The 22,615-nt window shown below is 50.1% G+C and overlaps 1 protein-coding gene across 1 annotated transcript in view; it reads left to right on the plus strand.

Moving 5' to 3' along the window:
• The window catches only part of Ptpn1 (protein tyrosine phosphatase non-receptor type 1), a 58,088-nt gene that overhangs the window by 18,453 nt on the left and 17,020 nt on the right, over positions 1-22,615 (plus strand). The window contains exons 2-4 of the mRNA XM_052723964.1: positions 13,957-14,047; positions 16,662-16,762; positions 19,575-19,673. Coding sequence (XP_052579924.1) covers positions 13,957-14,047; positions 16,662-16,762; positions 19,575-19,673 — 291 coding nt within the window. The remainder of the gene's footprint in view (positions 1-13,956; positions 14,048-16,661; positions 16,763-19,574; positions 19,674-22,615) is intronic.

The following is a 22,615-nucleotide window of genomic DNA, read 5'->3' on the forward strand; positions in this document are numbered from 1 at the left end:
ACAATCACGTGATTTCACTTGGCAATGGTTTTTATGAATGAGCATCACTGGAGGTCTGCCTGGAGGGTTGTGTCTGCAGAAGCCACTGAAGGCCTTTTTTTCTTCTTTTTCTTTTTTCTTAAAATCAGTTTGATGCGAAGGGATCCGAGAGTACAGGCTGCATTTGGGGTGCAGGAGGTAGGCTGGAGCCCCAAAGACTGCCATCAGGCTAGAGTCTCTAGGGCTGGAGAACAGTGCCAGGCTGCTCCTACAGAGTCTGTGTGACCTTCACACTCTTTGGATTCCCAGGTGTGGGCCTCTTGGGTTGCCTCTGTCTACAGTCACCGATTTCTGAAACACAAGGTCTTTTGTAGTAGCCTAGTGCAATTTTAAGTGCTTTGCTGGATTCTCACGAGTAGTGCTGCCATGAGGGCTGGAGCGCAGGTAACTCCTCACAGACATGCGTGAACTCGGTGTCCTTCTCCTCCCTGGGGATCATTGCACAAGATACAGCTTTTAAAGGCAGCATGACTGCCCTCCACGCTGTTCACTTTTCAGACAAGGCCCATCACGAGAGGCCATGACACCACACAGGCACTTCCTACTCACCAGTGCTCGAGAGAGAGCAGCCTGTACCAAACAGAGTGCAGCCAAGGCTGTGACTGGAGAAGACTCTGGGAAGCAGTGCTCCAGTCCCGATGGCTCCACTGAGCTTTACTGGGTGCAGGAAGTTGCGGCTTTGGGACAAGGACTGGCAGGCAGCCTGTGACAATTTGGTTTGTCACTTCAGTGTTTCATCACCCCCTTCTTGCACCCACAAATGGCCTGTTCCCCAACTTGTCCTCCACCAGACACTGCCTGGGTATGAGCTTCTGCTGGTGACCCCAACTAGCCAAGGTGTCTTTGGGGAGCTCCTCTACACCAACTGGTGAAATGTTAGTTCACGCAGGCATTTGGTCCCCGGCTTGACATGGGCCACTTCACCTGTCAAAGGATGGAAACACCTCTGTCCCCCCAGAAGGGGAGTTTGATGGACTGCTTCTGAAGAGGCTTGCCTGTGAGTGCTGCACCGAGGAGGGGCCTTTGAGGCCGGAGGAGACTAGCTTCCCGGAAACACACATTGCTCTAAGGATGTCTGGCACAGTGTGCTGGAAGGAGCTGGGACTTTCCCCCACTTAATAGTTGTGATCTCAGAGGGTCAGCTTTAGCTGTGGAAGCTGTGAACAGCACACTCTGCTGCTACTGATGTCTCCCCGGAGCCTGGGTCTTCTCCAGGTCCTGGCAAGTTTCTCTGAAAAAAGTCTGTCAGTCCTAGAGATCACTTACGTATCCAACCTTTAACCTGTGCAAACAGCACATTTCATAAAATAGATCAGAAGTCACATGTCCATAAGATCCAATACATTTTCTAGTGCATTCTTTCTTTTTTAGCTTTTTGTTTTTGATTTGTTTGGTTTTTCAAGACAGGGTTTCTCTGTGTAGCTCTGGCTGTCCTGGAGCTCAATTTGTAATCTTGCTGGTTTTGAACTCAGAGTTCTGGCCTCCTGAGTGCTGGGATTAAAGGCATGCACCACCACCGCCTGGGCCTAGTGCATTCTTTTTTAAGTATGGCTTTGAACCTTTTATTTGGAGGATGTTTTGTAACAGGGATGGCTCCTTTCTTGTCTAGTCCCCTTGATCCGTATTCGTCCTGCTTTGGGGAGGCCGGAAGAGTTTGAAGTTCAGTGGAAACCTGTGGTGTTTCAGTCCAGCCTTGGCCATATTAACTTGAAGCCTAAAGTCATCTCCTCTTTCATGTATTCTCCCTGCCAGTTGGTACCTCTCTTCCAGCTTTCTTGAAACTGATGTCCCAGAACTGGGCTGCCGGCTCATACCTGTATTCTTGCATTGAGGAGGCTGAGGCAGGAGAATTGTCACAAGTTTGAATGAGGCCAACTCAGGGTACAGAGTAAGACCCTGTTTCCACATCCACACCAAAAGAGAATGGATCCCTCAGCCTCTGCCATCACTCCTGACTGGTACCCTTCTCATCTCTGGCCGTTAGTCTGTCACAGCTGTGTGTGTCGCTGTCCAAACATTTCAGGTGTGTGCAACACCCCCTCCCTTACCTGGCCTAACACAGGTGCTTGAAGCCTCCTGAGTAGAGGTCGCAGTTTCTGGGGCAGCACCGAATACTTGCCTTATGGCGGTCCCCTCCCTCACCGGCACTGAGCAGTATTTTCCCTAGAGTTGCAGTTTAACTTTGCACGGGAAGTTTTAATTCCAGAAAGAGCCCCTCTGCTCTGATGGGGGTTGGGGGTGGGAAGGGGCTTCTTGCTTTCTGCTGCCCCTGCTGAGCGCTCCAGAACAGCTTACACTGTTCAGTGTTTCATTTCTTCTTCTCTGTAGCTATCATCAAGCTCTACTGGAATTTGGGGTTGTCTTGCTTCGGCTTTATTTATGTCCTGTGCACCTGGTGCCCCTGCTGCCTGGCCTGGAGTCCCCTGTGGACTTGTGACTACAGGTAGCTTTCAGGTGTTAATTGCACACCATCCCTTTCCCTTTCAAAAGAAACAAATTCCTTTAATTACCTAATTGCTGATGCCACAGACTGGAACATGTCCCCCAGGGAAAGGAGGCTTCAGTGGGGCAGTTTTTCTCTGATAGGCTAAGGGGTTTGAGGCCTCAGGCTTGTAGCTAGTTTAAGGAGGGTCCTCTGAATTAATTGCATACAGTTTCCCCCTTGTGGCTCCCTGCAGCTGTGGCATGTGAGTTGGGATACCTGTTTCTAGAGTCAGAGTATCAGGGTTCTAAGGACCCTTCTGACAGTTACTCTGCACCAGAGTCGGCCTTTCCCCTCTCAGCCTTCTGAGCATCATCTGCAAGTTCAAGTGCATTAGGTGGGCCCCTGAGTCATTCCCACTGCTTCTGACTGCAGTGGCTGGGCAGTGTGCTAACCAGGATCCTGTGTCTGAGGTCACAGGAGAGAGCCTGGATGAGCTGCAGAGCTGAGTCTGGAAGGAAAAGTCGGAGCTGTGGCGAGCAGCTTGGGTCCGGGGCTGCTCTGAGGGGCCTCCAAGCACTTCAGTTGGGCCTGTGCCTTTTCTTTAGAAATGGCTTCAGGTGGAGTCCAGGGAGGAAGGGCAGGCGTGTGACCTGACGAGTGGATCTCTGGGCTTTTGCCTCCTGACTCACCACTCTGGGAAAGGGAAGTTGCTCCTTTTTTTTTTTTTTTTTTTTTTTTTTTTTTTTTTGGTTTTTCGAGACAGGGTTTCTCTGTGTAGCTTTGCGCCTTTCCTGGATCTCACACTGTAGACCAGGCTGGCCTCGAACTCACAGAGATCCACCTGGCTCTGCCTCCCGAGTGCTGGGATTAAAGGCGTGCGTCACCACCGCCCGGCGAAGTTGCTCCTTTCTACCCAGACTTTTTAAGTGGTAAGAATTGTTCTTCGCCTAGTCTTGGGTACAGTGCTTATACGCCCCAAGTCCTGCTGCAACCTTTTACCCTTGTTCCTACCAGGTGGTGATGCACATCTTTAATCCCTCACTCAGGAGGCAGAGGCAAGTAGATCTCTGGGTTCCAGGCCAGCCAGGGCTACTCAGAAAAACTTTGTCTCGGGGATGGATATCTATATCTATATCTATATCTATACCTATATCTATACATATAATACACACACAGACACACACACACACACACACACACACACACACACATTCTTACATTGTACCTCGTCTTTCCTGTGGAAAAGTGATGGGGGCCTCTCGACTCCCATCACTGCAGCTCCTCACTAGAGCTGTTTTGGTCTGGATTCTGCCACTCTGATTTTTTCTTGAAATTTCAGTGAGGCCATTGCAGATTCCTGTAGAACTGTGAAATAATGCAGGCTCTTACCACCCTTCCTCCTCATCCCTGCATGTTTGTGAAGCTGCAGCATGGTTTTGTAGGTAGAGCATGGCCCAAGGTGTGTGTACGTCTGTATGTGTATTTAATGATTAGTAATGCATGTGTATATGTAATGCATTTGAAATGGTCTTACCATGTAGCCCAGGCTGTCCTCGAACTCTCACTCTTCCTCAGCTTCCCAGATTCTGGGATTATAGGCTAAAATTTCTGTCCTCAAAAAGTACCCTCCCAGCCATCATAGTGGAGCCCCCTTTAATCCCAGTGTTCAGGAGGGAGGCAGCAGTTACCAACGTTAGATGTCACCCTCCTCTCCTACTTGTGCAATGAGTCCTAGCATCATAACCAGTACCTTTGTAAGAATCAAGGGGGTCATGACCACCTCCACCTTGGATTTAGGAAGGATGGTAAAATCTCAAGACCAGAAGATGCCTGGGGCCTCAGCTGCAGGTGCATTCAGTGTGGGCTAGGGACCTCCTGTCAGCTCAGCAGGTAGTGACTTAGTGCCGCCAGTGCTGTGTGCCCTGCTGGTCTCTTAATCAGCATGCCTCAGGGCTCCCTGGGGAAATCTTGATGTCCCACTGTAGACCCACTTACTTTCTGTTGGGCAGGAAACTGTAGGGAGCCTAGAATCTGGTTGTGTGGAATGTGGTCCTCAGGAATGTGCCTGTCAGAGGTGGCAGTTCTGCAGCTGAAACACTGGGCAGAGGCCTGGTCTGAGGAACTTCTGTCATGCCTTGCCGCTCCCCAGATGACAGAGCTGGAAGTTGCTCGTTGCTGCCCTAACGCCTGAGCCTCCTGTGGCAGTTAGGGAATGGTGGTGTAGGTTTTGGTCAGTGGCGTTCTCTCTTTGCCGCTTGTCATACTGTGCATCCCAATCCATAGCCCTCCCCTTGGCTCTGACATCGTTAGTCCCCATGTAACTGAGCTGTGCCCATGAATACTGCTCCCCTGAGTATGTCCCCTGTCTAGAAAGCAGAGGCAAAGAGCCTAGCAGCTGTGTGTGCTGTTCCAGACTGGACCAAAGCTCACTGTCCTGTGGCAAGGGCCTGAGTGATGTGCAGTCCCTGGGCGTGCTGCAGAGAAGGGCAGGCCCTGCTCCCCTGGCCCTGTGCCTGAAGTTTCCATTGAGCACCTGAAGCATGGCATTTAGTTGGTTTCCTACCATTGATGCCAGCCTTAGTCTGTAAGGAGAGGCGACCTGTCACCAGTCTGCACTAGAGGGGGCTACCCAGCAGCCACTTTCAAGGACGTTACTTTCGATTTCACTAGCCAGCCTTGACACCTTCCCTTCCTACACTACATACTTGTGACATGCTTTCTGCACAGCACAGTGAGCTTGTGACCACAGATGGTCTATTCCCTCACTGAGAACATGGACCTTGGCAGAACTACCTGTCCCTTCAACACTTGACCCAAGCTGAAGGCAGGGACAGAAATGGGTGGCTTTCTCAGAAGAACCTGTAACTCGGTGGGAGGTCATGGCCCTTGTGTGGCTGCATGTATGGCATTAGTGTTCCTGAATTCTTTTCGACCTTGGGTTTTAGGAGTCCTTGGCTCTTGCTAACCTGTCTCACTGTCATCTCGGGCTTTGGAGGAAGAGTGGCGTGCACATTTTCAGAGAATGTTTGTACCACAGGAGCTGAGGGGGCTGGGAGTGACTGACTGGGGTTCAGCAGTGTGGGGGGGGGGGGGCGGGTGTTAGTTCCTGTGGAGTTTGGGTTGTGACATTGAGATGTGGAGCAGCCCCTTAAGGAATCCGGCATCCTCCAGCTCTCAGAAGCTTCTGCAGGTGACCACAGGTCATTAGTGAAGGCTTGCTGCCTGTCCCCATATATATAGTGTACTATATAAATATATATATTATTATGTATACATTTGGTGTGTGGGTGGGTGTATGTCTCCAACACAGGGTTTCTCTGTGTAGCTCTGACTGTCCTGGAACTCGCTCTGTAGACCATGCTGGAGGAAATCTATTTGATGAATTCAGCTCTAAGAAGGCCTAGAGTATGTACTCTATAGAGGGGCCAGACGGACAGACCTTTGAAGAGTCAGTCATTTTACTTCACAGTTGAGAATGTGGGAAGGTGCACAGGTGTGAGGCTTTGCTGCTCTGTGCTGGGATTGTTTGCAATCGTGCTCTGAATAGAGCTGTTTTCGTTACTTATTTTGTTTATTTGAGGCAGGGCCTTACTGTGCAGTCCAGGCTGAACGTGGTGCTGGGATGTGAATGTAGCTGTCTTATTTTTTGTAGTATGTCTGTCTGTGTCAGAGTGAGTATATATGTGTGGGTACGTGCATGAATTTAGAGGACAGAAGACAACCTGTGGGAATCTATTCTTGCCTTCCACCATTTGGGTTCTGAGAGTCCAACTCAGGTCATCAGTGCCTTTGCTGGCTAAGCCATCTCTCCAGCCCCCTGAGTGTAGCTTTTTTTTTTTTTTTAAAGATTTTATTTTATTTTATTTTATTTTTTATTATGTATACAGCATATATGACAGCAGGCCAGAAGAGGGCACCAGATCTCACTACAGATGGTTGTGAGCCACCATGTGGTTGCTGGGAATTGAACTCAGGACCTCTGGAAGAGCAATCTGCTGTGGGATGTTCTGTATGGCAAATGTGTTGCTGATTAGTCAATAAATAAAACACTGATTGGCCATTGGCTAGGCAGGAAGTGTAGGCGGGACAAGGAGGAGAATAAAGCTGGGAAGTGGAAGGCTGAGTCAGAGAGACACTGCCAGCCGCCACGATGAGAAACAGCATGTGAAGATGCCGGTAAGCCACGAGCTACGTGGCAAGGTATAGATTAATGGAAATGGATTAATTTAAGCTGTAAGAACAGTTAGCAAGAAGCCTGCCACGGCCATATAGTTTGTAACCAATATAAGTCTCTGTGTTTACTTGGTCAGGTCTGAGGGGCTGTGGAACTGGCAGGTGAGAGAGATTTGTCCTGACTGTGGGCCAGGCAGGAAAACTCTAGCTACAGCAGTCAATGCTCTTAACCTCTGAGCCATCTCTCCAACCCGAGTGTAGCTTTTTAATTAAAGGTAATTAATAAAATTTGCTTCACTTGAGGTTAGTGGTAACTGTCATGGAAAAATGCGGAGTGGGGGAGGGCTGTGTGTACTGTTAGTGCCCTATGTGTACTTACAGGGAGACAGACAGTTTGATGATCTGATCAACACCCACCTTCTGTTAGGCAGGGTCTGTCACCGACCTGGAGCTAGGCTGGTGGTCAGCAATCCCCAGGGTCTTCCTGTCTTTTCCCAGATAGAGTGCTGAAATAGCACATGGCCACACCCAACTTTTTGTATGGGTGCCGGGATCCCAGCTCAGATTCTTACACTTGTGTAACAGGTGCTCTAATTCAGCCTTACCACACCCCTGCCCCCCACCCTCGATTTGCTTATTGAACTTGAACTGGAACAATTTAATGTTTGACTTTTTTGTGTATGTGCTTGTTTGTTTTTTAGACAAGGTCTCACTGTATATACCTGGCTGGCCTGGAACCCACAGAAATCTGCCTGTGTGTACTGTGATTAAAGGGGAGTGCCACCACAGCTAGGCAATTTAACATATTTAATATCTTTGAGGGGGTTTTTATTTGTTTGTTTGTTTGTTTGTTTGTTTGTTTAGGGTTTCTCTGTGTAGCCCTCGCTGGCCTTGAACTCACGGAGATCCACCTGTCTTGGCCTCCTAAGGAATACAATTGAGATAAATATGGGGCAGGATGTGAACCAGAACCACTCTGCCCATTCTTCCTTCAAGGTTTAGGGTAGAATAACTTCAAGGACAACCATGCTGTAGGTCTTGAAATCCTCTCTTCTTATCTGAACATGAACCTTTACTCCTACAGCACTCAAGAGGCAGAGGCAGCGGTAACCAATGTTCTTGGCCAGCCTGGTCTACATAGTGAGTTTCAGGCCAGTCAAGGCTGCACAGTGCGACCCTGTCTCAAGACACTCCCAATTTTTTTCTTTCCATTAAAATTTTTTTTATGTATATGGGTGTTTTTCCTGTATGTATGCCTATGTGCCACTTGTGTGCATAGTACCCTCAGTAGCCAGAAGAGGGAGTCAGACACCCTGGAGCTGGGTTTACAGTAGACAGTTGGGAGCCACCATGTAGGTGCTGGGAACCAGACTGGCTCCCTGCAAGAACAACCAGTGCTTTTAACCACTGAGCCGCCACCCCAGCCCCAGGTCTTTACATTTTCTTGCTCCCCACCCTGACTCCACCCCAGAGGACAGGGACTCATTGTAGCTCTGGCTGTCATGGAACTCACTATGTAGACCAGGCTGGCCTTAAGCACATAGAAATCCACCAGCCTTTGCCTCTTGAGTGCTGGGATTAAAGGCTATACCCAGCTTAAATTTCCTTACATTTTATATCCCTGTTCTTCTTTATCTTTGGTTTGTTAAAATGTTAAAAATAATGAATTTAGCCAGTAACATACTTCATGGTTTGATTTGGTTTTAAGACTGTCCTCCTGTGTAGCTAATCAACTTGGCATCCTTCTGTCTTCTTCTAATGTTGGGATTGATTACAGGCATGCACACCATGCCTGGACCACCAGCCTATTTTCTACCTGGGAGTGAAAGGTCACCTCCACCTCTCTGCAGGGCTGAGCAGCTGAAGTCTGAAGATGCTGCTCCAGGTCTGGGCACAGTGTCCGGATGAGCTGAAGGAATGTCTGTGTAAGCCTCACCCTTGCCTCCTTGGGAAGTCACACAGTCTCTCTGCCTGAGCTTCTGAGTTTAGTTTTGTGGCTTCACAGATCCATCCCTTCTGGTGCTGCGACTGCTGCCATGTTTTCCTCTCTGTTCCTCCTTCATCCTCGGTCCCTCTCATGGCAGTCAGAAAAGTAAGTGTGTAGCATCTGGAAGATACTCTGCAGATCATTTGGCCAGTGATTGTGGTGCAGATGCCTTTCTCTTGGTTCTGGTTAGCACGCCCCCTCCCCCCCAGCTTTCCAAGTACTTGAGAAAATCTTAACCGAAATAATTTCATTTGAATGAGCTGTTTTCTGCTCATTCACGCTCCTAAGTGTGCGGGAAGCATCCTTCCGTTGTGTAAGGAGAGCAGTGTCATTTCACAGCAGGGATTTCACTGGTGTCCTATGTTGCCTCTCCCCTGGGACCTTGAAAGGAGGAAACATGATGGGCAGCCTGGTTCCTGCCAGGAAAGTTGTGGACCTTGCTCTTGCAGATGCCTGCCAAGTCCTTGTTAGTCAACTGTCCCACTGTCCCCCGGCAAGCGGCCAGGAGCCGGGGTGAAGTTCTTACTGGCCTGATGGAAAGCAGAAGGTAAACAAAACGGAAGTGAAAGTCGATTTTTTTTTTAGCTTGTTCTCTTACGGGAACAGTTTTGTGGTTCTCAGCACTTCAGTAGATACTGGTTCCAATATGTTTGATTGACATCAATTACTGTAAGTCTGATTCATTTTCTCCCTATTGATTTCTGCCCAAGGTGAAATTCATGACATTTAACAGAAAACATAGTGATTTAAAAAAGATGCTTGTATCAAGGGCTGTAAAAATTGGGGGTCAAAGTCAGGGATACTTGAGAGTCTAAGGCAGGCATTTCATCCTAATTATTCGTGTGATTCATGTAAGGTAAGTGACAGCTCCAGTTCCTGCGGCCCGCTGCATTGAACTCAGAATGCTGTTTCCAATTGCAGGGTACGGCCAAGTTCATTTACCTGCATTAAGTCATTCATTGATAGTCACCTACTACAGGGCCGGGAACCAGGCTTCTCCCATCCCCAGCCACAGTTGGGCTTCTCAAGGCCGTCATTCTCTGTGCTGCAACTACAGCCCTTAGGGACTAAGCAATCATTGTTAATGAGATTATGTACAATGGCCTGTTCTTGTAAAGGCTTAGGTCGGCAGCAGTGACAGAGAGAGGTCTCTGCTGGTATTTTAAGAGTTTGGGGTTTTGAACAGCTGTCCCAGCAGCAGGTGCTACCCAGCACCACATTAAAGCTCTGAAGACCTTCCAGGAGCCCGCGCGCCTCTGTGCTGTTCCTCTGTTCCTCTGTGTGGTTGCAATTGCAGCCTGGCTGGGTACCTGCCCCTGTAGTCACTTTCAGTCTCCTAAGCCTCAACTGACTGGAGACTCTCCACTTCTGCCTTCTTTGTCCACGGCTCCTTAGTTCTGGTCATAAGGCCCACCCACCATGGACTGTGTGGAACAGATTGTACTCTAGCTGAAGCATCGGTCATCTGCTAGAGCTGGTCCTCTTCTGGGACTTTAGCAGTCCAGTTAAGTGGGGAGTCTGGGCTTTCATTTCTCATCTGTGTCTCAGCCTAGACTATCTGTGGTTTTTCTAAATATAATTGACTGGCTGGTGCTTCATGCTCAGAGCAGAGGGTGCTCGAAGAGTGAGATTGCCCGCTCTCCCCAGCAGGGGTTCCCTTCCAGATGAGTTGACTACCTCCTCTGCCCTGGTTCCTATTTGGAGAGCTCTATGGCACGACTTGGCCTGCCTTCCCTGTCATTTCCACAACCTTTTGTTCTAACCCTGGTCCAGGGCTTGCTGGAGCCTGTGCCTCCCTGCGTGGCATGTCTGGCCTTCGTTATTGCTCTGGGAGTCTTGGAGGCCTAGGCTTTCTTTATAACATCTATTTTTATTCAATATGGTCATTTAAAATCAAGGAGCTGAAGGGGTAGCTCAGTGGTAAAGAGTGAGTACTGCAATTTCAGAGGACCCAGAGGACCCCTGTGTCACCCCAGGGGTGACTGTAATCACCTGTTAGTCCAGCTCCAAGGAATCTGACATCCTCTTCTGACCTCTGCAGGCATCTGGATTCACGGGCACGCACAATTAGAATAAATCTTTTTTTTTTTTTTTTGGAGCTGAGGATTGAACCCAGCCAGGGCCTTGTGCTTGCTAGGCAAGTGCTCTACCACTGAGCTAAGTTCCCAACCCCTAGAATAAATCTTTAAATTTTTTTTAAATCAAAACTGGCTTGGTGTTGATTAGCTAATTTGGACTCTTCTTTATTGTTTGAGCACTGTTGTTTATATTAAAATATGGTTACATCAAGCACGTTACCTCCTGCATATTTATTATATGAATGTGTAAATAAGGTAGAAATATATTAAAGGGGCATGGGGGGGTTCCCTGGGTTTAATTAGTGTTGCTTGCATGAGCCTGGGTAGGGGTTACTTACTGGAATGTGCATCTTGCCAGCGGCTACACCACTGAAAAAATTACTCTGCTCCTTATTTCTTTTTTTTTTTTTTTTTTTGTGGGGGGGTGGGGGGAGCCCAAGCTGTCTTTGAACTCTCCATCCTCCTGCCTCAGCCTTCTAAGTGCTGGGATTATAGGTGTGTACCAGCACACCCATCTTCTCTGCTTTAGTACTGTGTTTGGTGCTATCTTTGTCAGGAGGCTATGTGACAGTTGCAGAAACCAAACCCCAGGAGCATGCATTCTGTAGCAGTTAAGATGGGCCTGATGGGGTGTTCTCGGATGCATGCTCCCTCTGGGCATTTCCACCCTGTGCCGGGAAGCGTGCTGGTATGGAATCAAAAGCTGTACACTTACGGGATTAGCACCATTCCTTTCGGTCGGTCAGCAAGTTATATTGAGGGCCTGCCCTGGGCCGGGTGGGTCTAGGATTAGAGGTGAGGGCTTTACTCTCAACAGATTCCTGACTGCTTTCAGGAAGACTTCCCTGCTCTTCCCCGTGGCAGATGGTTTTAAGCGAGTAATACATTCTGCCATGGAGCCAGAAGCGCACATTTACTGTGTGGGACTAGAGTGAACGGGTTAAAGCCAGTGCTGCTGTTCCACTTGGCAAAGTGTTCTGTGCAACATGGAAGTATTGCTGTGTGGTCGGACTGGCTTTTATGCCTGTTTACTTCCATCTCAAATTAGGGCGTGTCAACTGTTCAGCCAAGTTGGAATTTCTGACTAATTGGATCTAAGAGATACTTGAATAGTGGTGGAAATGAGCTTCTCCAAATACAAAACTATTGTTCTGCTTATTTTTGTTGTTTGTTTTGTTTTGAGACAAGGTGTCATTATGTAGACCAGGCTGGCCCAAATTCATAATAATTCACCACCTGCCTCTGCGCCCAGAGCGCTGAGATTAAAGGTGTGCACACTTGGGGTCTATCGGGTTCTTTGAGACAGGATCTCACTGTATAACTCAGGCTGATCTCAACTCAACAACAGTCTTGCCTCAGCCTCTGAGTACTGGGATTACAGGTGTGCACGGCCACCATGCCTGGCAATTGGGCCCGGTCACCGTGGTCTTAATACTAGCTTTGTGACAGGTCAGACTCTCAGTTCCAGATTCTCAGGAGCCTCTGTCCTGCAGGTGCATCTGCAGGCCTGCCTGCTGTGCATGGTTGCCATCCAGATGCTAAAGACCTTTGCCTGTGTCTCAGTTGCAATCCTGTTGGCTGCATTCAGGCCTCCTTCCTCGGGTAGACTGACGTGTCACAGTGAGTGTGCTGGAGAAGGCAAGCTGTTGACACTGTTGTCTTGGTCATATTGGCAAGAGTCTGTCAGCCTTCAGTTTCCATGGAAGTTTCCTTTGCCATCATTTTCCATTTTGTTTCTTCCCCCTCCTTTCTTGGTTTATGCTTATTCTCAGTGGGGTGGAAAACCTGTTGGGAAAGGGAGTGTGGCTGCTATCTTTGGCTTTCCTTTGGAGTGGCTGTAGGGGCATGGGAGGAGTTCTTTATCTTTTCAACTGAGCTTGTCTTTTTTGCTACTTTGTTTTACATGACAGAAGACATTTTTGTTTAGTGTGTCATAGCATCCTGTTCTTAATTGCTGGATATGAGATCTTATTGTTGTGAGCGTGTCAGTAGTGTTTATTCTCAGTCTTTCTGTACTCCACAGTTTGTGTCTCTGAAGGGCTCTTTCCCTGGCCCTTGTTTTCCTGTTAGATCTGCCATCAGTGGCATTTGTGTGAGAGAGAGTAGAGGCCCACATGCAGATAGATAGAGCAAACAGGCACACCCGGATGCTGGCATCCTTCAGTGCTTCCTGCTGTCTGGTCAGATCATCTGAAGGCCTCCCACCTGGAAAGGAAGTGAAGCTGCAGCCCCATGTGAGGGTATAAAAGAAGGCAAGGCCTGAGCTTGGGTGTTTATGTGCCTTGGATGGGTCGTTCACTTTGCACTGTGCCACATTAGCTATTCTGGAGACCTGATTGACTCTTCCAGAAATTCATCCTTTGATTTCTGCAGAAGTAAGAGCTGGCACAGCAACTCGGAGTAGGGTAGGGTGGCATCTAGCCCCTCTCAGAGGGAGCTTCACCTACTCATCACTGGGAGTCTCACCCTTCCTTCCAAGGTGACAGCTGTCCACACCCTGCACATTGTCTCTGGGGGAGTGTGGGGCTGCCCTACTGCTGAACTGCCTGATTTCCAGCTTGTAGACTGCTGTCACCATGGCCTCTTCTCCTGTCCCCTTTTCATGGTAAAGTCTACCAACCCTAAAGTCAAGAGTTTAAACCATTTATAGACACACAATTTTGTGGTGGTAGCACATTCACAGCACACATGCACTTGTCATTGCTAATGAAAGAGCCGATTGCCCCCAGGCTGCTTTCTGAGACTGGTGGCATCCCAGCAAGAGCAGGCTGGGCCTGTGCAGTCCGAGGAGCAGGAGGAAGCTGCTTCTGTTCATGCAGGGGCGTGTTTGCCTCCAAAGACAGCAGTTGGATGGTGGAGTGTTTATTGATGCATTCCTTTCCAGAAGGTTCCAGTTGGAACTCCAGGCCTGACATTCCAGCACTTCAAGATCTAGCTTGCCCACCACATCCTCCAGCCATCTGCCCTTCTTCCTTGCTGCCCACTCACTGTTCTGACATAAGCCCCCCGCCTCTGCTAGCAGGCCTTCCTAAGTAGTACACTCCTTCCTCCTCTGCATCCTAGCCAGGCCTGGGCCTGCTCAGCATGCTCTACTCCTGTAACCTTGTATGTACCTGTGCATTATCAGCTTGTCCTGCCCACACTGCCCAGGCTCTTTGATGTCTGCTCTGTCCTCAGTGCCTGGCTCATGCTCCATTTACTGGATACATTTCTGGTGCAGATTCCAAAAGAGAACTCTTTATCCTTTTTTGTAGGATATTCGACATGAAGCCAGTGACTTCCCATGCAGAGTGGCGAAACTTCCTAAGAACAAAAACCGGAACAGGTACCGGGATGTCAGCCCCTGTAAGTACCCACTGTTCCCACTGCCCCACTCACTCTTCCCAGTTACAGGCTGCCATTGTCCAGCCTGGGGTGGAGGTTGTGACCTCATTGTCTCTTGTTATAAGCACAGGAGGCACAGTGCCATAGCTCGCTTTCACTGTTGCAGACACTGGGGCTCCAGTTTCGGGAAATTTTGGTGGTTCAGAACCCTTCTTTTTAGCTCTGTTGTGGTGAGTCATTTTCCTCCCCTGAAGTGGAGTGACTTGGGCTTAGTGTACAGCCTCTTTGGGGTGACTCAGCAGCTGTGCCATTGGCTGTCAGCCTGGTTAGAGCCACAGTGATGCTCACAGGTTCTCCACTCCACCAGATGTGTAGATCAGCGGGCCCTTGACTTTCATTGCTTAAGACTGGCAGTGCCCACTGGCCTGAGCCTGCCCCTTCTGCCTGGCTCCTAGTCTGGAAATACCTTCAGAGGAACTAACCGAGTGTGTAGAATGTGTGGGAAGCAAGAGAAGCCAGAACTGGACTCAGGACCAGACTCTCCCATTAGCACCCAGGTTTATTGATGCCTCTTGACGTCTGTAATCATTATTCCTCAACAAGGATTGTGGCTACTCAACGCTACATGGCCATTGATCAAGTTCCCAGGGAGACATAAAGGATCTAGGGTTAGAACACAAACTGTACCCCTTGGCCAGCCACGCTGATGGCTTTGGTTGTCAGTAACATGGAAGTCACACTCACCTTGCAGGAGTGTGTGGAGGTGAAGCAGCAGTGTAAACCACTAAGCCTCGTGCCCTCTCAGAGGCCATTTGAAGTGCGTTTGTAGGTCCTTAGGTGAAGGGTGACTGACCTCACCCCAGTACCTGCTGTTTAGACTGAGCTTGCCTTGGCTGAGGGACACCAGATGTGTTTATGAAAACACAACGACACAATGAAAACCCTTGCTGATTCTGTTCTGGAGTCCTGGCTAGAACTTGAGGACAGCGATGTGACCGTAGGAGACTGTCCTTTCCCCATTGCCAGGATGCCCCAGGATATCCACCGGCTGTCCTGGATGGGGGCCAGCAGCTGCAGTGCCCCTAACTGACATGGGGTCACCCTCAGCATTGCACCCCAATCCTACTCCTGTTTCCCTTTTTCTCCACACGCTCGAGTAGGAAAAGGAATTTTTTGTTCAGGTTATAGGTGCAGGTAAGGTGGTTCAAGGTAAAAAGAGACCTTCCCGGTTTAGAGTGCTGCTGGAGCCGTGGCTGTGGAGCAGACTCGAGCACCCCCACACCCCTCTTTTAACTTGCGCTCAACAAGCACGTAAATAAGATGAAGAGCTTGCCCAAGGCCAGCTGGTGCTGTTGGAGCCCTGGAGGTCACCAGTGCCACTCACACAGGGTTTTGTTGTTTGTGTTTGAGAAGTAGGCTCATGCAGCCCAGGCCGGACTCAAACTTACTGTGCCACTAAAGCCAGCCTTGAACTCATGACCCTCCTCCTCCTGTCTTCCTCTCAAGTGTTGGGATTGTAGGTGAGGGTTTCCAGGCCTGGTGGGCTCAGTCAGTCAATGTATCTATCTCTCCACCTACCTGCCTACTTTATCTTTTTGGTCCACTTAAAAGTGACCCAGCCTCTCCTAACCTCCACAGTGGGAAATGGCAGGTCCAGCTGGAGAGTCTTCAGAACAGAACCCGAAGGCTACTGACCGGGCTCAGTGCTGTTCCCTCCCCTCTGGGCTCAGGTGAAAGGTGGCATTCATCCTGGCCAGTCTCCCTTGTGCTATAGCAGAAAGAACAGGTGCTCACCTGCGACAGCCGCAGGGAGAATGGCAGCCCGCGGGAGCCACTGCTCTTGGGACAAAGTAGTGAGGGAAACAGAAGCCGAAGCACAGTGCTTTGCTTGTCAGGAGCCTGTGCAGAACTTCCCGGTGAGTCTGTGCCTAGAATCACATCCATCTGTGTACTTTGGCTGTGGGAGAGGGGCTCTTACTTCATTGAATGTCCCCCCTCCCTTGAGACAGGGCCTCACTATGCACCTCTGACTGTCCTTGAACTCACTGTGTAGACCAGGCTGGTCTTGAACTCCTGGGTGCTGGGATTAAAGGTGTGTACCACCACTGCCCAGTTTAAATCCCCTTCTCAGGGGCTCTGATCATAATGTCTGAATCGCTTCATTGCACATGGCTTGCTGCTGCTCCTTAGGGTGGATACTGTCTGCCCTGCAGTGCTTGAGACTTAGACCAAGTCATCAGTCAGCCCGACCTGAGACCCCTCGATATGTCACGGCGTGCTGGGACAGCTCTTGGTGAATTGCTTCTTTTTACAGCCTTGACTTTACCCTGGGAACCTGTGTTAGGCACCAGGAAGTGGGTCCTTTGATGTTCTCCTGTGATCTGTGGACTGGGGAGGGTAACGCTTGTCACTTGAAAGGACCTAGGATCTGCATGTAGAGTTGATGGCTGTTGCAATGGACATTGTACGCAGAGCTGTCCAGAGAATGCCAGTCACCCAACATGTGACTAGTTTCACTTGACTAGTGAGGCCCCTGCCACTGTGCATGTCTTCAGGCTGTGGGTCCCTCTAGGCCTTCCTTTAGAACCCAGGCACTCGGACCCCAGGATTACCCAGCTCTGCTTTTGTCTTTCAGTTGACCACAGTCGGATTAAACTGCACCAGGAAGATAATGACTACATCAATGCCAGTTTGATAAAAATGGAGGAAGCCCAGAGGAGTTATATTCTCACCCAGGTAACAAGCGGTCCGGACTATTTTTTCATGTCACCTGAAGAGTTTAAGAGTGCGATTGTGTTCACATCAAATAAGATCATCATGTCCTTGAGAAGTTCAGGCTTCTCATCAACCAAAAAGCAGCAAGAAAGGAAGCATGCTCCTTCAGACTCAGTGCGGGCACAGCATTTTCCCTGGGCACTGTGAGGTGACACACTGAACTGCCAGTGGTCTCCTGGTGGGCAGGAGAAGACCTTAGACCATGAGACCATGGGGGATGGGGGTGGACCTCAGCAGTGAGTGCTCCCGCGGCAACTAAGAGGCTAGTGGTCGGCCAGGCACCTCTGTCCCAAGTACCATTCAGTGTTCCTCTGGGCCTCAGTAGATGATACAACATCTTAAAAATCCCACAACTCCAGGCGTCCTTGTGAGAAAGCTTGGTGGGCATCTGTAACACACTTCACGGTGTGTGACCAGAAGACTGAACGTCTGGAAAGAGATTAAAGCTTATTCTCAGTAATTTTCTCAGTCTTAGCCTGTTAGCAGCAGGCTGGTTTAAACGGCCATGTGTTGTTTCTCTAGTCGCCTTTATCTTTCCATATCACATAGCCTGGGCTGTCGGGCTCTGTCTGCTGTGTGGAAATCAGATCCTAGTGAAGCCAGAAGCTCAGAGCCAGCACTCTTCCATCCCAGCCCTTCCCCTTTTTGTCCCAAGCCAGTTTGTGTGACCAGAAGCATCTCCCATGCCCTCCCTGTCCCCGAGCCCCTATCCCCACCCCGGCCAGTCAGCATGTGTAGCACCAGTGGGCTGTCTTCAGCCCTGTGGATACAGGGCCAACCTTCCCAGGCCTCAGCCAGGGAGGGTCCTCCCAGCACCTCTGTGTTTGAGTGGGCAGCTGCTCGAGATTCCTGAAGAAGGTGGAGCCTGCTGCTGAGAGGTTGAGGCACCAGTAACTTCCTGAGAATCTGTGTAGAGAAGTCAGCATTCTTGGCTTCAGCCATTCGTCTGCAGTTGAGGTCAGAAAGACTTGGTATAGGTGTTGACCCATTATAAGGTAGGTGATGCCCAAGTCAAATGAGCACTTAGCATTTTTTTTTCTGAGGGGCTGAGGTTGGGGCTTGGTGGTAGAACACTTGCCTGACATGTAAGGCCCTGGGTCTAGCCCCCAGTATTTCCAAAAAAACCCACTGCTAATGACAAAAAGCATTCATTAGACCCAGGTGTTGTGGTTCATACCTGTGATCCCAGCACTTGATAGGCGGAGGCAGGAGACTTGCCGCATGTTTGAGGCCAGTTGAAGATACATAGGGAGTTCCAAAGGCCAGCCTGGGCTAGACTTAGGGAAGTAGAAAGAGAAACTCGAGAATTACTTTTACCCCTATCTCAACCCCGGGCCCTGGCAACTGTGTGAGACCTGTGCCATTCTGCTGGGCAATGTGGCACCATTTGCGTTCCGGGATGGCTTCTGCAGTCCTAGGGGTTCATACAGACTCAAAACAGTCTCACCCCAAAGGAGTGTTGCTTCCAGGGGGACCCAAATGTTTTCCAAGCCGCAAACCAAGGACCCTTCCCGTTACATTAGCGTTGTTCCTTCTGGAAACCACATCGTCTGTACCTCGTGTTGTAAAAGGTAGAGGCTGGAAAGAGCAGGGGATGGAGGGCTGTCCTTCACCTCCATCACAAAGGGACAGCCAAGTCTGGGCTGTGCCCTTTTAGGTCTTGACAGCTGCAGAGCTGGGTGGTGCTTGAAGATGGGAATGGTACCTGGTGAGTTGCAGAATGCAGAGTTGTTTGTACCCATGGTGGGGCTGAGGGTTTGGATCCTTGAACAGTTTAGAGGATGAAGGACCTAGGTGGCCATCAGGTACCCTGGACATCCACCTGCCACCCTGGCTCTGTTACCTGAGGGGAAGTCACCTGTGTGACGCTGTTGTCAGAGCCCTTGCCTCACACTTGAGACAGAAGCAGCCGGGGAAAGAATGAGAAGATGCCAAGTGCTGGCACAGGGAAGAAAAGTATGCTTGGGTCCAAATAGGTGAGAACGGAGACTGTCCTGAAGAGGTTCGGGCCCAAAGATGTGACCATCCCGGTGTGGATGCTTTCCTGTAGTGTCCCACAGGGCTAAAGCGCACTCCCAGCACTTACCATTCATCTGTCACCATCCACCATCACTAGGTGGCCTAGCTGCTCAGCGGGCACCGGCCATGCACAGTCTTCCGAGCCCTCGGGCCACCTCTGAGACCGTTTGTGGGCCACATCTGTCCCATTCCTTGGTTCAGCTCTCAAAGCTGTCCATGCTTAGACTCCCCAGTACTAGTTGTAAGAAAAAAGCCCCACTCTGTGCTGGGTACTTGCTCTGTCCTAGGTGCTGTGCTGAGTCCTTCACCTACAGCACTACTGTTACTTATACACCCTGGGAACAGGCGCTGCTTTTAATCCAGTGGGCCATGTGGGGAAGCAGGCATAGAGAAGCAGAGTGACTTGTTGAAGTTAGAAGGTGACAGGTTTTTAAAGCAGGGTCTGGGACTGCCAGAGCACAGTGGGGGCCCTGCCCCATGCTGCCTCTCCCCATCAGGAGCTTTGTCCTTTACCCACCTGCTCTTAGGCAAGGAACTCCGTCCAGCCCCTCAGCCACCAGCCCAGACTCAGAAACAGTCTGCACTGAGATGCAGAGGTGACCTTTCACCACACGATGGGATGCGAGACTAGGTGACTGACCGCAGGGAAGGCAGCCTCGGCAGCCATTCTGCCCGACCCTGCAAACACTCACTGGCTGACTGCATGTTGTGTTTGTATCCAGTGTTGTTCAGTGTGTATTTCGTGTGTTTGCAGGGCCCTTTGCCAAACACATGTGGGCACTTCTGGGAGATGGTGTGGGAGCAGAAGAGCAGGGGTGTGGTCATGCTCAACCGTATCATGGAAAAAGGCTCGGTAAGTTTGTGCCATAGCCCCTTGCTGCTGCTGTCCACGTACACACAGCCCGTAAAGCTCCCAGGCCCCTGCGTCTCTGTTTTCCAGCTCCTTTACGTGACACCTTCTTTATTTTAAGAAGGTGAACATTACATAAACAAACACTGGTTACAAACAAGTCAAGTCTGACCCCAGGGAGCAGCAGCGCTGCTAAGCCCGACGCAGGCCTCGCACCTTCCTGGCTCTGCTCCCTGGGACTGCCAGTGGAGCCCAGACTGTGCCACTTGAGGGCAAAGGTGGCTCTGCAGAACTGGGGGACCCCAGCTCCAGATTTGATGTGCCACCATGACCTCTGCTGGTGAGTTGGCTTCAGGACACATGACACTCCTGAAATAGCTCCCCTGAGGCTCTGCCCCTGTAGCAGCCCCTCCCCCTCAGCCTGCTGCTTCCAGTCCCTTCTGTCTCTCACTTGCGGGGTGGTCTCTGTCACGTGGGTCTCACCACACTCTCACCTCTAGGGTAGTCACTGATGCGGTTTGCAGACCCTGAGTGGCTGGACCTGTTACCTAGACCTGACTCTCACTCCTCAAACCATAGCCCAGACAGGTCTCCAGTTTGTTTCTTACCCTGTCCTTTGGGCCAAGGGTCTGGGTCATAGTGACACTGTGTCTCAGATCTGTCATCAAACAACCAGCCCTTCGGTCCCTTCCCTCTTCCCACTCCTGTGATGGGCACTGAAGACTGGCTTGGAGTGCTGCCCAAGGCCAGCATGGGGCAGAGCCAGCAGCCCTTCCCTTCCCTCCCTGGACTTGGTTGGCACTGATAAACTCTGCAGCTCCAGAGATTGAGGTCCCTGGAAAAGATGAGCTGAGAATTGTTGGGACCAACTGCAGCAGTAGCCAGGAGCAGAGAATGGGATGTCCCAAGGCCTGGCCAGGCACAGGCACTGTCTGTCTGTTGCTCTAGCTTCCTCAAACTCTCAAGAATGTGAGGTTGCCAAAGAATCCTTCCATCCCCTCCAGAGACAGTGGTCACCCTGAGGGTGGACCAGGTGCACGGAGTGAGGACTAGGCATCACAAGCAGGTTGCCCCACACAGAGCATAAGGGTCCCAGTCACTCGTGGTGGCTTCCCTGAGGCAGCTTGCCGCCATACTGTTGTCTGGCGCTCACCTGTTGTCTTCTGTAGAGCACAGTCATAACAGATGTGGTCAGTTGACCACCCCAGGGGTGGAGTTTGAAATCAGCCTGTTAGCACAGAATCCTCAGACGTGGGGGCTGGAGAGAGCGCAGACTGCCGACTGCCCTTCCCGAGGACCCAGGTTCCCTTCCCAGCACCCACATAGCAGCTCACAGCTGCCTGTGATTCAAGTTCCAAGGGATCCAACAACCTCTTTTTTTTTTTTTTTTAATTTTATTTATTTATATTTTATGTATGAGGGCTCTACATGTCTACCTGCAGGCCAGAAGAGGGCACCAGATCTCATTACAGATGGTTGGGAGCCACCATGTGGTTGCTGGGAGTAGAACTCAGGACCCCTGGAAGAGCAGCCAGTGCTCTTAACCTCTGAGCCATCTCTCCAGTCCCCAGCAACCTCCTCTGACCCCAGTGGGCACCAGGCAAAACACACATACACATAAAACGTAAATAAAATATTAAATCTTTTTTTTTTTAAGTCACTAGATGTGGCAGGATTTACTGTGCACGTGTGTAAGGGTACATATGCTTGTGTATATACTTACCCATGTAACTATGTTGCTAGGGGTCCTGATGACCCTTCATAGTTAGCTCTTTGCGTTAGCAGCTGTTAATCACATGGTAAGGAATGGTGTCTGCTTTGTAGTTGACTAAGTGCCACAGGTCTGGCTTTCAACACCCTGGGCTTATCATAAGTAGATCCACCATGACCACCTTCCTCAAGATTCCTGTTTGCCATTGGAAGCCCAGCTGGTCAGCTGGTTGCTGTTTCCCATGGCAGCATGGCAGTGGTCCTTTAGAACTATTCTGCTCCTCTTAGGGCCGTTGGAACAGTGTGCTTTGTGTGAGGTGCACATCAGCAACCCCAGGGGTGAGTAGAGTACAAGAAGGGTACCTGTTGCTGCTCCACTTACCTAGTTCCAACCATCCCCAGCCCAGTAAAGCTGGGCTCCAGAGGCCCCGGACTGCATGTGCACTCTGGGCCCTGTTTCCTCTTAGACATGTGGGTGCTGGCCTTCTACCTTTGGGACATGGACCTGGTGCTTATGAATCCAACCACAGTATAGGCTGTGTGCGTTAGACTGGGGTGCCCAGGGGCCAGAGTTCTTGTTAGTTCAATTTGAAATTTAACTTAGACATAGCAACATGATGTGTGCTGTGTGTAAGCATTGGACTGTTGTTTATACAGTGGGAGGCCTTTTTCTCTTGTAAAACCCTGTGAGAGCCAGAGTTGGGGTTCAGGTACTTGGTAGCCCAGGATCCTTAGCTCTGGGACCTGCTCACTTGTCAGTATTAACATCCTTTGGGGATGAAACAAGCCACCCTGTCGGAGAGACAGCACTGACCATCACAGCTTCTTCCTCAGACTGCCTGGCTCTTTGTTTTGTAAGGACTTGGATGAGCTTCAGGCCTCATGGTGGAGATGATATTAAACTTGGGGTACCAGCAGACTGGTATTGCCACCTTCCTGTATGGGGCTGGCCAAAGGGTTTTGATGTCAGTTCCAGCGATGGCCTGTTCGCATTCCAGTAAAAGTCAGGCTTCCGCTCAAGGCTAACTGGAAGTAGGGAGTGTGTGCTGTTTTGTTTTGTGTTTAAAGCTGAAATTTTTACGGGAAATGACAGAGCAGAGTGTGGTCCTATAGACAGCTAATTAAATGTTGGTTGATGGACGTTTGGCTGTGTGCCAGACTGCCTCTGAAATCATAGATTTTGCTTAAGTAGAGATCTGCCAGGCTTATTCTGGGATTCTGCTGTGGAAGTGAAG

The sequence above is a fragment of the Peromyscus californicus genome, unplaced genomic scaffold (genome assembly GCF_007827085.1).
Source record: "Peromyscus californicus insignis strain IS unplaced genomic scaffold, ASM782708v3 Scaffold_7__1_contigs__length_154581171, whole genome shotgun sequence".
Classification (NCBI taxonomy): domain Eukaryota; kingdom Metazoa; phylum Chordata; class Mammalia; order Rodentia; family Cricetidae; genus Peromyscus; species Peromyscus californicus.